This window comes from Taurulus bubalis (assembly GCF_910589615.1).
Source record: "Taurulus bubalis genome assembly, chromosome: 9".
Classification (NCBI taxonomy): domain Eukaryota; kingdom Metazoa; phylum Chordata; class Actinopteri; order Perciformes; family Cottidae; genus Taurulus; species Taurulus bubalis.
This window is the reverse complement of record NC_136597.1, coordinates 14,657,066-14,671,229: the sequence shown is the minus strand read 5'-3', so window position 1 is coordinate 14,671,229 and position 14,164 is coordinate 14,657,066. Positions and strand designations below refer to the sequence as shown.

Here is a 14,164-nt window from a genome sequence, read left to right as displayed (position 1 = left end):
GATTGCCTTGCTAGCGTTACTTATTTTCTCTAACTGTTAACAAGTTAACAACACCCATGGTCATGTAAGACATAAGCTTCATTTTCTGCATAAACTGCATGTTTTTTTTTAGTCTGTCGTATTCCTAATTAAATGTGAATTGTTCGGCTCATGGCGATTCTTTCTTTTGCATGGACAGGCTTTCCGTTGACTGCCAATATATTAGTTAGCTACATTATAACGTATAGCACTAGATTATTTATTTAGAATATATTTATTGTGAACAGTAGTGCTGGATTATTTGACCATAAACAGCTACAGGGACCAACTTTAGCCAATTCACAAATTAAACCCGAAGACACATCGACATACGTTTGTGTATTCCAGCATTGTCACGTGAGAGTCAGGAGAGTGGGGTCGAGGAGTGTAGTTTAGCTCAAGATACTGGGTCGAAATAACGTGATGACAGTTGTGTGGTGTTGGATCTAACAACAACTGACCCTTTGACTATCAATATTAACACACTTTCTCTCCAAGTTTCTCCATCATTTATGGATTATTGGAATGGTCATCTCAGAGTTTGACTGTGCCACACACAGCCTTATTCTGGATTATAAACTTTGTACCTTGTTGTCGCATATTAGGATGACGCAGAAGCACTGCCTGGAGGGCCAGGTGTACTCCGTGCCTCTCATCCAGTCAGACCTGAGGAGAGAGGAGGCTGTCCATCAGATAGCAGACGCTTTACTCTACTTGGAGACCATCTCTACGGATATTTTCAAAAGGCAAGGCCACGCACACGCACAGTTTTCATGACTTTTGGGGACATTACCTGAAGACTTGCCATAACCCTAAATGTATGTATATTTGAATTCCAACAAGACGGCAGACACACACAAGAGCTAGAGGTTGGGATGGACATGGGAAAACCAATACCTGACTACTACTTGTATGATATCATGTTAACATGCTTTGTAACTGGTTTAAGTAGTGCAAACACTTTTTTTTGCTAATTTGTTTATTTATTTGTCACTCATAAGCATATTAAACAAATAAGCAGTTGTAGTGATACCAGTTGAATAGTTTTGTAAGTTAGAACATATTTGTATTCTTCAGCTCTTATTCTTCAGCCATTATGTTTTGACATTTTACTAAAATGAAATGAATAAATAACAAAATAAATTACCAATTGAGAGATCATCTAATTATTAAATGAATAGTGAAGGCACACCTAATGTAACAATCATATTTTCTATATATTTTTTTAATTTATTCTTTCATTTTTATAGTTAGGTAATGTACACAAAGGCCTGAAGGTTGAATATTGACACTACCAGCAAATTATTGACTACAAACAAAGACAGTTCACAGAAAAAGTTTAACCACAAAACTACAATCAAAAAGGTTGTTTTTTATATCAAAGCATCTGTTCCAAGTTTTAAATTGTCATAAATTGTATTTAATGGATTGGCACAGACAAATACACATGTTATGCTACAGCAGCTGTTTCAGAACAGATGGTCATGTCTGGCATCATCAAAAATAGAGGAACCGTCTCCTGTAACTACATGAAATGAGTGACATTTAATTCATTAACAAAATTGTTTTGCCAATATAAGCTTTTGATAGATGATGTGTTAGTAATTAGATGTTTGATTTGAAATGATTAATAGAGTTCAGAAACAGCTGTGAAATACTTGCACATCATCTTTATTAATTCAGACGTGGGATTAAACAACCTGCAACGTGCATATTAAGAATGGGGAGTGTCTCAAGTTACGCACTCCTCTATATTCAATTGTGTTATATTGTCTCAGAAATATCTTCCTCTGTGGGTTGATGTGTGTATGTCCATATTCATGTTGGTGTGTATGTGTGTGTTGCTTCCAGGGTGTCTGACAGTGTAGAGAAGAACCGCCGCCAGCTGCAGAGTGTTACTGACCGGATCAGACTAGCTCAGGCCCGTGTCAACAAGATCAAAGGCAGTAAGAAGGCCACCAAGGTAACACACTACCTCCAATTTGGCAGGCAGCTTTATACTTTGCACCCATGATACACAATAAGGACACAATAAGGTGACGAGATCATTGAAAGCAATGATTATGTCTGTGTCTGTCAGTTATATCAGCACTTTTCTGTGTGCAAAGGTTTTCTCCAGTGCCAAGTACCCGGCTCCAGAACGACTTCAGGATTACTCATCTATTTTTATTGAGGCTACAGACCCCTCCTCACAAAATCGCCCCCGACAAAGGATACAGAATAAACTTCGACCCTTTGATGAGAAGGCCTTGCACGTAAGATAAATGCATTAACATGTTGATGACACAAGAAATTAAGGTAACAATACAAACATTTGACCTGTTAAGAGAGCCATGGTTTCACAAAGTGTTATATGTCTTGAGGCCCATGAGCCATAGTCCTGTATCTAATGTAAAAGAGAAGACAAGTGTGCTAGCGTGATAGTGTTAGGGCCTCTTTATACAGCTGACACTGCTAAAACTGTGGGTTGAATAGAGGCATGATTCATTTCCATTTACAAGGCTTTTATCTTATTGCTAAGTATTTCGACGCAGCTCTCACTCTGGTCATCCGAGGACAGGAGTGCTTAGAGCTAAAGTCTTGACTCCCATGACCCCCTCAGTATTTATGCAGGAGTTAAGAGCTTGTCCCCTTGCTCCTCCAGAATCCATGGTCTTCTTTTCTGCACCCTGGCATTTATTTCATATATTTTCCTGGGGGGGGATGAGCAGTGCGATTCCTCAATAAATGGAATATACTCTCCAGTGCACTTATTTGTTCACCTCCCTCTGCCAGTCCATAGGCTCTGTTTCCAGTGTCCTGGCACAGTGACAGTGGACATTGGAAACAGAGTGGTGTGAAGCGTTAGCTGAGCCTGAGGGCAAAACACTGAGCCTATGTCCAAACCCTTAACTGTGATCACTGATAGAAGGTGCCTAAATTATATTCTTTCCAAGGGTGGCTGGGCTCACCTTTTATGAATGTGAATAATGATCTGCCTACCTCAAAACATAACAGGTAAAGGTTGACAAAAACAAAAACTGACACAATCCCTTTTAATGTATGCTTCACCCTTTTGTGTTACTATCGTCATGCATGGCTATTTTATTGTTCAACAAACTAAGATTTTCTAGCATGAAAAGCTGTTTTTTTGTTTAGCATCATCCTTATTAAAGAATAATTAATCACCCAACCAGCACTGATACGCTTTAATCCATGTCAGTGTCAATTCCAGACCCCATCAGACCAATCACATTAGCTGCTCATTCTTAACTCCACCGGTGATGCTTGATTAGGAGGTAAAAAGGAGGTGAAAACAACATCGACATGTACAAAAAGTTAAATGTAGTGTGTGTGTGTGTGTGTGTGTGTGTGTGTGTGTGTGTGTGTGTGTGTGTCTGTGTGTGTGTCTGTGTGTGTGTGTGTGTGTGTCCTGCATTATTTATTGTGAACACCACAGTTCTCCATTACCATTTTAGACAACTTTACAAAATCCAGCATATTTTCTGCTGCGTCTGCTTGGTCTTGCAAATGTGTTGTTCTATTCGTGGGGGTATCTGTGTATTTGTCAGAGGGGGATAACAGAGAGAAATGAAAACACTACTTTATTTCTCTGGTGCAGACATGCATTATTCAATATCCCCCAGAAGCAATGTCCCGTGCATGCGTCTGCATGCAGGAGCACTTTGGTGGCATTTGTGATTTGTGTTATTCGAGATTTAGTTGACATTTTACAGATCTGCCTTTCGTTCTATATCTGTATGTCTTCCTTTCAGGAGAAATTGATGTATTTCCCAGTGTGTGTGAGCAAGAAGAAGAAGTCTGAGGATGAGACGGAGGAGGGGCTTGGCAGTCTGCCACGCAACATCTCATCTGTCAGCTCACTGTTGCTCTTTAATACTACAGAGAACCTGTGAGGCCACACACACACACACACACACACACACACACACACACACACACACACACACACACACACACACACACACAAATAGACAGATGCTAACTTTAAACACAAATTATCTAAATCTCTTCTTCATATCTGTGGATTTATGTGCTTTTGAAGATATAAGAAGTATGTGTTCCTTGATCCTCTGGCGGGAGCAGTGACAAAAACACACACAACACTAGAGACAGAAAAAGAAGAGAAGCCGTTTGATGCACCGTTGTCCATCACGAAGAGAGAACAACTGGAGAGACAGGTACCTCAAACATTCCTCTCCAACCAAAACATTGTTAATTTGACTATTTTATATGAAGGATTGGTATGATGCAATAATGATGCAGTGTTTGTCTCTGATCTAATCTTGTTCTCTCTAACAGACGGCAGAGTCTTATTTCTATGTGCCAGACCTGGGTCAGGTGCCCGAGATAGATGTGCCATCCTACCTGCCTGACCTTCCAGGCATCGCAGATGACCTCTCCTACAGCGCAGACCTCGGACCCGGCTTTGCCCCATCAGGACCCACACACAACATCCCTGATCTGCCCTCTTTCGCTGAGGAGAGCGATGCACATGGTACACACAAACACGCACACACAGACACACAATTTAGGTTAATACTGTGTTTGAAAAGCTAATGTAGACTTTTCATCTCTTTCTCTTCCAGGATTTCAGTTCCAATCTAGTGTTCCACCTCCTCCACCACCTCCCCCCCCTCCTCCTGAGCCTGCCCTCGCTCCTGCCATTCCTGCAGGAGCTCCCCCCCCTCCCCCTCCTCCCCCTCCTCCTCCTGTTGACAGCCCCACGGAAGTCTCTCGAGCGCCAAGCTCAGGTTTGTCACATGCATGCAACTCAAATCTGTTCTGGCTACACACTCCAGACTTGGAGGAATATGATCGAGGCTGACAGTGTATGACAGTGGTGAAACTCTGCCACTTCCTCACAGACACACACAACACACAATCTGAGAAACCCTATTCACTCTCTTACATTACATTGTTTTAATTGGCAGCAATGGGCTTAACAAAAAGACCCTGCCAAACCTGACTGTGTCTTCTGTTTGCAGTCCCTCGGCCTGATGCTTCCACCAAAGTGGTTGAGCCGTCAGACGGCCGTGCCAATCTCCTGGAGTCCATCCGCAACGCCGGAGGCATCGGCAAGGCCAAGTTACGCGACTTTAAAGAGCGCAAGATGGAGAAGAAGAAACAGAAGGAGCAAGAGCAAGGTGTCAGATTGTTTGAATGTGGATGTGTTTCTGCTCATGTTTTGTTAACTATAACACAATGCAGCTTTCACAATGAGAAAGACATGCAATCAAAGCACAGCAGGACCAATTCCTAGTTAGCATTCGCCCATGGGTTTATACAATGTGTTACACTGCATGTCAGTATGTGAGCATTTGCGTTTCTCATATGGTTATCATCACACTCCATGTCTTGGTGAGCTTCACTTAATAAATGGCAACTTCATTAAAAGGTTGACATGGTTATAGTTGTATTTTAAGTTGCCTTGACCTTATACATATCAGACAGCATATCTTTGCCTTCATTTCCAGTTGTCTGGCCAGCTCACAACCTAACATTTCATATTTAGAGAGAGCTTATGATACTGACTAACGAGATAACAAGTCTCGTTGTAATTACGTGCTCCACTCTGAAGTGCAGCACTGGGGAATAATTGAAACCATTTCACTGCTCCAATTAAAAATTTGAACAGATAGTGATATTATGATTCTGTAGTAACTGCCTGTCTTTGTCTCACAGCAGTGGGAGCAGCATCTAGTGGTGGAGACTTTATGTCTGATCTATTCAACAAACTCTCCATGCGAAGGAAAGGTGGGGATCTTTTTTATATCAAATGAGATTGAAAATACTGATACAAGTGGTTGGCATTGTGTACAGTAAATAATGTGTCCTGTTCTCTCTGTAGGCATATCTGGCAAGGGTCCAGCCGGCGGGGTGAAGGGGGAAACTCCCAGTGGTGCATTTGCCAGGATGTCGGATGTCATCCCACCACTTCCTGCTGCACATGCGACAACAGACGATGATGACTGGGAAGCGTAACACGATGGACGATGAACAATTAAAGGGCCAGTGTGTAGGATTTGGCGGCTCCTAGTGGTGATGTTTCAGATCTATCTGAAAATCCTCTGGTGTGCCAAACGTATACGAGAACTACGTTGGCCGACACACAAAACTGTGAATGGCCTCATCTAGAGCCAGTGTTTAGTTGTTCCATTCTGGGCTACAGTAGAAAGTACATGACTGTGCAAAAAAGTGAAGAGGATGTAGATATAAACGGATCATTATAACTAAAACAATGTTCTTATTTTTAGGTGAAACAATGAAAACGTACTGAAAAGCATAATGTTACACACTGGTCCTTTAAAGCACTGACAATGAAAGCATTCAATAGTTTTGCATAATATTGTGTACACAGGACATTTTCCGCCTATCACTTAACAATATTTAAAAAAGTGATAACAAAAACTTTCAAAATGTGTAAAATGACCAATAATTGGCAAGTGCATTGGTTTGTTTAACCATTTTAACAAAACATCACTAAAACTCCAATAAAACAGTTTATTGATAATCATATTCATTGTAAAACGTAATTTCATTAAATTAAATAAGCGTTATTAGAACATTCATGGAAATGATGGAACCATTGTACAAATGTCTTTTATAATAATTTTTGCATTACATAACACATAACATTAAATGCTTTAATGATTTAACATATTCTTCAAGGGTAAATCAGTCACATGGATTCCGAAGTCGACGATGTGTCTGATATCTGCTTAGAAGCTACTTCAGTAATTAATCTCAACATACTGAATTTAAAAATAACCTTATAATGTTCCAGACTAAATTTGAAGACATTGCAGGACTGACATACATGAGTCAATATGATAAATGCCCCTTCTGCCTTTGTCTGCAGTGTGACATCATACACTTCACTTCTCTCAACCAGAGATGTTAGTAAGCCAAAGCGGAACACAAAAAGTAGAAACGTCAAATATACCAACTATGGTGTTCTGAAAACAAACAAACTGCCTCACTGGTTGACCCTTGACCTTCATCCAGGAGCACTCAGAGGTCTGACCGCTTCAAAATGTTCAAGAATGTGAACGCAAATAAAAAGGGCTGACGGCATCTTGTGACGATTATTACAGCGGCCCTTGAATTATCTTTAAAGTATTTCAAAATAGAACGCATACATTTTTTGGGGTCCTAAAGTGTCCTCGAAGTTCTTCCCAACCTCGGCCTTTGAAAATGTCAGTTGAGCACAGTGGAAGAGACACTACACTTGCTTCTTCTCCAGGAAGAACTAGGAAAGAAGAATATACAGACAACATATGAATACATCTTTGTAATGACAAAGGAGTTTATTTGAGTGAGGCTTCATGAGCGCATTTGCTTCTCACCTTCCGTAAGGCAGCAAAAGCAGGACCAAAAGTGGCGTGTGTGCTGGTGCGACTTTTGATCCACGTTGGAAGTTTAGAGAGGGTAGTGGGTCGAGAGTAGCGTCGGTCGCACAGCACAATGGAGGAATAGTCGCCACGGTGGCGGATAGCTCTTCCTTTGGGCAGATTAAGTCAAATACATATGAATACTGATCATACTAGCTTACCAACTATGGAATCAGTAATTATTGTGAATTGTATTGCCTCATTACCTATGGATTGATTGACAGCCTTCATGCAGAGGTTTTCTATGAGGGCTTGGCCAGGACTCCTCCCTCCATTGTGAGGCTAAAAAAAACACACACCTGTGAGCTTATACTGGTTTTGACAGGTTTGTGGATACAGTGAAGACTATTAGAACAGTAAAGGTCTCACCAGGTGTTTGTCCAGATAGGACATCTTTTCTTGCAGCTCTGGGGATTTGATGTTGGGATATGGCATTCCCACCATCACCACACACCTGTCATCACATGCACACAGAAAAGAGCATTTAGTATCATGTGCTTTATACTGCATGCGACTGCCAGCTGCCGGTGTGCTCACGATTACACACACCTGCCCAGGTCATCGGAGAAATTGATGCCCTCGCTCATCTTTCCTCCGACGACGGAGAACAGCAACGCTCCTGTGAGCATGCCAGCGTCCACAGCACACCTCTAACAAAAGGAAAAGAGACATAGAAGTAGTAACACTTGTAGAGGCAAACGCTCTTGACGAACCAATGTTGATGTGATGAGGTTTGATGTTTGAGGCAGTTTACCTGGATACAGCGGGAGAACTCGCTCAGCACCTGCTCAACCTGGTTGGCTTTCTTCGGCTCTTGGAAGATCTGAGAAAGTAATCATGATAGCTAAGAGACAGCCTGGAAAAGTCACTTTAAGAACGATTCCTTTAAAATAATATGCCACCATTGAGCTAAGGCGTGATAAAGGCGGCTTTTTCGGGTGAAGCACCTTCTTCTTGTTAGCCAGACGGGTCAGAGCACCGCTGGCCTCCCAGTGAGAAACGATGCGCCTCGAGTACTCATAAGAAGGGAAGAAGCACACGACCCCGCCCGGGACCACGTTACAGATGTTGGAGAGAATGCGCCCCGTCTCGTCCATCTGTCAACAGACCCACATTTTGCAGTATGTTTGTGTAAACAACTCGGCCATATTCAATGATATTACAGCATCAACTTGTGTTTGTTACCATGCGTGGAGAGTCTCTGTTTTGGAAAGTAAAATCCAGCTCCTGACCAGAGGGACCGCTGCACAAGACGAGGGGAAGAATGTTCTCGGGAGGAATTACATGACCTACAGACAAAGTGAATTTAACACAAACAGATTCAATTATTTTAAATGATCAAATAAAAACCATATGCCATATACAAGCCCATAACAGCTGCATGGAACATAACTATTAACACGACGTAAGACTTTTTTGGGGGGGAATAAAAATAGTTAAGATAATTTGAGTTGTGTTCAAACTTCATACAGAACTTTTGAATTTGAGGACAAAGTAATAATACATATTTTCATTTTCAAGTGTTGTTCATGTGGCTTATGATACAACAATCTTTAGAGTTCAAAAAGCATAAACGCAACCTGTGCAGTGACAGGCAGAAAATGTCACAGCGTTTGGATACAGGGGATAGACATTTCATGGTTTGGTTTACAAAATGGCATAATTGTTATCTCTTCTTGGGTCAGTTTTTGTTGTAATCATGAAATGACACTGAGGAAAATTAGCACTTTTATTAAAAAACAATGTCAGTTCTTGTCAAGCATTATATTATTCATCAAAAATTCCCCACGGCAGAAATATTGATAAAGGCATCACTAAGAGAGAGAGCATTATACTTGAGAAACTCCACAAAGTACTGCGGTGTTTTGAAAATGGGCCACTCACCACAGGAAAACTCAGTGATGCGCTCCTCTCCCACTCCGGCAGAAAACAGTAGCTCTTGTTTGAAGTCTGAAACCTACATATCACATCTTTCAGAATGATAAAAACTGACATAGCAAAGATTAAGTTTATTTTCCTTCTGGAGTCACAAAGACTTACAGGCTGCATGGTTCCTCCTGCGATGATAACCGCTCTGCACTGCTTCAGCACCTCGGCAAAGTGGACTGCTGGGTTCAACAGCAGGAACTTGACACTGCTCTCAGACAAAGTACCTGGACATGAAACAGGGAGGGCTTTAAAAAAAAAAAAAAAACACTTTGATTTTATTACTGTCCTTTATTTGGAGTTATTCTTTTTAAAACGGTACCTTGTCTGTGCACCAATACTCTGCCATCAGTGTTGCTGTTGGTGAGAGCCATGAAGAAAACCTCCACTTGCATCATGGGAGACGCAGACAGTACTTTCTCTGCCTCTGACCCCTGCTGGTCTGCTGAAGAAACTGCACCATGGGAGCAGGTGGAGTAGTTAAATCATGAAGTAGATAAATCATGAACCTTGGTGAACAACCAGAGGAATGCTGCATTGCTCAGTGTCTGTTGATTGAGGGGTAAAACAACAATATCTACACATGCAGCTTGACATGCACTTCTTTTTAGCAACATGCTAGTTTAGCCAAAGTTTCCATAAGTTAAGCATTTTAAGTTTTCTCATAACGGATTAGGATCCCATTTGTTTCAGTAAACGACTTTACGTTGCAACAGTAATGCCACATGTCTGCAATAAAGATGTTCCTCATGGGTGACATAAAAATCCTCCCTCTGACCTGGCGCATTGATCTGGGTGCTCTGCAGTGTCTGAAGGTATCGGTTCAGGCCCTCTGTGCGCCGGTTCTCCTTGTTCGAGTGTGTTTGAGTGTGAAGACTCACACCTGATCCTGCGTACTTCTCCACAAAGCCTACTAGCTGCAAAGAGAAGACCCTTGTGAGAGTCACATGATTTTAGAGTGGATCTCTCAATATTTATGAGGCCAAAATCAATCAATCAATCAATCAATATATATATATATATATATATATATATATATATATATATATATATATATATATATATTAATCACTTACTTTTCTGCTAACCATGCTCTTCTCAAAGTATCTCTGTAACTGAAGTGAGTGACATTGAAGAAATCAGAATTTACAGTTTGGATATGGTATTTAGGATCCATGATTTAGATCTTTTAACAACACTTTCAACTACCTTAAACAAGTTGATATTGTCAATCTGAGCCTTGAAGAGGAAGTTGTTGATGGTGTGCAGTTCGGTTCCTAAAAGAAACATGACTGGTTGGCAATTTCATGCTCGATGTGTATTGTGTGTTTATGTGTGTTATCTGCCAACCTGTTTGTGTCGTCTGGCTCTGTGGATTCTGCCCCACTTTACCTGCAAGGAACACATTTACCTCATCATTTGAAATGTCTTGCAATATTCCCACCGACCCTTGTTGCAGACTGGCAATAATTAAAAAATAATTTCAGCTCAAACACACTCACCTCCCAGCCCCCGGACAAGCCCCTCAATCACAAACAGAATCTGTTTGATGTACATCAGGTTCTTCGCCTTCAGTCTGCTCCTGGTGTTGTAGACACATAAACATCAAGAATCAAGAGGCCGATCGAACTAAAATGGAAGGAGTCTGTCTGTACTTCTGTCCTTCGATTTCCTCAGCAGTCGTTCATCCGAACTGCACGATTATAATATTGAATTGGTGGGCGAGTGCATTTTTGAGTCTGTGTGTAAACTCACTTATAGCGGTCTGCATACTGGGTGAGCTGCGAGTGGGCACGGCAAAGCTATAGGAGATTCACAAATTAGTATATTGCAGCGAACATGCATAATTTAAACTTACATTTTGTACATGAGGTGCATGATTGTATTAACCTGCGCTCCAGTGAGCTCTGCGCTGTGTATACAGGAGAGTGTGTCACTAAGATTGTGAGCTTCATCTATGATCACCACCTGTACAAACAATTATAATAATAATTATTATCATGAACACAAATACCTTCCAATGATTTTTGTTATTGCTGTGTTCCAGAGGTTATGGAGGGTAAACTACTTGTGAAAAAATGTGTTTCATGATAATACTCACAATGGATGGACAGCAAAATCTATGATAGTCCTACCTGTCCCTTCAGCTGGACCCCAGCTGCCCTCCTTGTGGGCGCATGAAGCAACATCTGATAGGGCAACACCACCAACTGTGCAGACATGATAAACATACACCATACCGATTAAAACTAAAATTACAATCTGCTTCCCAGAAGTTCACAAATAAATAAAAATGCTCTCAAGAACTTTAGGAACAAGCCAGAGCGATGTTAGCAGCACAGCAAGCGGGTATTCTCCAATGTCATGAGACACAGGAATGGATAAACCGAGTAGGAAGAGGGTTACCTGTGCAGGGGGAACAGCGAGGCGTGTGGCGTAGTAGGGACACGCATGTGTTTCCCTGCCCAACTTCATCATCTGCTCAATGTCGTGCACTGTCCCCAGAACGTTGTCCCTCATCTGCTGCAGTGCTGTAGCTTTTTTATAGGGACACACAGTCTTGGCTGGGCCTCGCTTACGTTTTGCACCTTCTTCATGATGCGGCTTCTCTACAAAATGGAAGAACGGGCAGCATTGTAAGCAAAACAAGTCTTATTTATTTTTTATGTTTTAAACAGCATTTCTGTTTGATTCTGATTTGTGGTATGTTTTCTGTTGTCTGTCTACAACTCATTGTTATTGCCGTGCCTTGAACCAGGACACTCTTGAAAAAGTCATTTTTAATCTTAAAGCCTTTTCTGGTTTAAATAAAGATTATATGACATTTTTAAATTACAATCCTCTCGCTATTTGGAAATGCTCGTCCGTGAGATCCGTAGTTCTGGAGCGAGTGTGTGAGGGGGTCTCACCACTTTTGTTTTTCTGCATCTCCATGCAGCGGTCGTTAATGCGCTGGATGCTGCCCAGGCGACGCACCTCTTCGTTGATACACAGATTCTGGAAAGTACACAGTTTTATGTTTGCTGGGCAAATCCTGTTAGATGGCAATGTTAACAATCATGTTTAATGATTTAATTCATGGTTCCTGTTAAATGCCAAGCTTTGTGTGGAGTGGACAGACCTGTAGATGTCAGGTTTTTGAACTTCCTATTTAAAAAAAATATAGTGTTTAGCCATGTAATTGCATTTTATTATTGGAAACCTCTTTGTGGAACCAGACTGACTGCTACAGATCATTCTAGGAGTCTGTAGCAGACAACACATGTGTAAAGCTCCTCACTCAAAATTATACACTTAACTATATCAGTGCACAATGGATACAGTGTCACCAAATATACCTAAATCTAACTCTTTCACTGCTAGACTTGGTGTGTATATATACGGGTGTGTACACATACCTGCCGTGAGCCCAGTGTGACCAGACTGATGTCCTTGCTGAAGGGGCTCTTTTGAACCTCATGGACAAATTGGGCCAGCTGGGAGTGTGTGCGACTGCAGTAGTAAATCTGGGAACATGCACATGTACAGTATACAGCCTCACTTCAGGGTGAGGTGTGACACTCATTATCATTATGTTTTATTTCAGTGGGACACTCATCCTCACAGTTATTAAAGTCTCTCTCGCACACCTTATTCACATGTTCTTCAACCAGCTCGTCGTCTGTGTCCTCCTCAGCACCACGGAATCTGAGCATGAGAGAAAAACACACACTGCTGTCATTTTCTGTCACAACATTTGATATGATTGGTAACTAATCAATAGCTGCGCTCACCTGCTCCTGGTCTTTGACTCATCATCACTCTCATATTCTGCAATGATAAGCTCCTCGTCCTCTTGATCGCCTGGTGCCTCGGTCTCTTCCTCTTTACTGAGCTGGAGCAATTTGAATGCTTCTTCCTCTTCACAGCTCTATAGACGCATATATTTATGAACATAAGGTTGTCGAGACTGAATTACAGCGATTGTAAATGCCACTGTGCAGGATCACTTACTTTTCTTTTCATTGCATACTTAAGTTGAACATTGTTTCTGATCATTTCTAATCGCTCTTCCCTCTTCTTTCTTTTCAATTCTTCTTCCTGACACATACAAAAACATCCCATAACATTCAAAAGCTGAGCAGGTGAGATGTTGAAGTTCACGCCAAAGAACACATCGGAAATACATTGATAGTCTTACCTTCAACTTTGACACCAAGTCACGTTCTGACTTCTTTTGAACAAAATCAGTGATCCAGTCCGGCTCTCCTGAGGAGCTGGTGGCAGAGGACGGAGCGGTAGAAGTGGAGAGAGCAGCTTCTCCTTCATGCAGCAGAGCAGCGGTCTTCTGTCTGCTCTTCTCCTCATGGTCTGTGAGCCAGCTCAGCGCTCCACATATTAGACTCAGAGACTTGCCCTGAGTTGAAGGACATATATATGTTAAAAACACTAACTCATCAAGAAAATCGAATGGCTCTCGCTGTACATCTCTCTTATAAAACCTACACATGCAAACACACACCGTTCCAGTCGGACTCTCAAAGATGCCCACTTTGCCCTGGTCAAGCACCTTGTACAGTGCCTGCATGAACTGCTCCTGGATGTCATAGGGCTGGTAGGGAAATGGGAATTGGGCCCTGCCATACTCCATGTCCGTGAACCCCCCTGGAAGAGGACACGGGGGTTAACAAAGGAGCTCCTTGGTCAGGTGAACAGCACACCGTGTGTTTAGACTGGCTCGCGTTAGCTACGAGCTTCAGCTCTTGATAGTGATGATGTTTTCTAACGTGACAAACCCAGACAGGCGCTGAATTCTGCTTTCGTGCAGGTCAATCTAACGTTGTATT

At 41.7% G+C, this 14,164-nt stretch overlaps 2 protein-coding genes across 2 annotated transcripts; one reads left to right on the top strand and one right to left on the bottom strand.

Annotated features, from left to right (window-relative positions):
- Positions 1–624: 624 nt before the first annotated feature.
- Positions 625–6,009, top strand: wash1 (WAS protein family homolog 1; the record flags this gene model as incomplete). The annotated part of the gene is made up of 10 exons (XM_079223994.1): positions 625–764; positions 1,870–1,981; positions 2,127–2,273; positions 3,774–3,910; positions 4,064–4,199; positions 4,321–4,516; positions 4,608–4,772; positions 5,007–5,165; positions 5,704–5,775; positions 5,870–6,009. 10 exons carry the CDS (start codon positions 625–627, stop codon positions 6,001–6,003), a joined length of 1,398 nt encoding a protein of 465 aa, XP_079080120.1. The 3' UTR covers positions 6,004–6,009.
- Positions 6,010–7,143: 1,134 nt separating this feature from the next.
- Positions 7,144–13,920, bottom strand: ddx11 (DEAD/H (Asp-Glu-Ala-Asp/His) box helicase 11). Its single transcript, XM_079223993.1, has 27 exons — positions 13,840–13,920; positions 13,519–13,734; positions 13,332–13,418; positions 13,112–13,248; positions 12,968–13,025; positions 12,737–12,844; positions 12,248–12,335; positions 11,745–11,947; positions 11,474–11,548; positions 11,229–11,306; positions 11,094–11,140; positions 10,841–10,920; positions 10,689–10,730; positions 10,548–10,615; positions 10,415–10,453; positions 10,117–10,255; positions 9,661–9,792; positions 9,453–9,565; positions 9,297–9,369; positions 8,598–8,701; positions 8,360–8,509; positions 8,167–8,235; positions 7,962–8,062; positions 7,782–7,866; positions 7,619–7,694; positions 7,368–7,522; positions 7,144–7,270 (listed from the first exon to the last, which is right to left on the bottom strand). Exons 1-27 carry the CDS (start codon positions 13,903–13,905, stop codon positions 7,244–7,246), a joined length of 2,616 nt encoding a protein of 871 aa, XP_079080119.1. The 5' UTR covers positions 13,906–13,920; the 3' UTR covers positions 7,144–7,243.
- Positions 13,921–14,164: the final 244 nt, after the last annotated feature.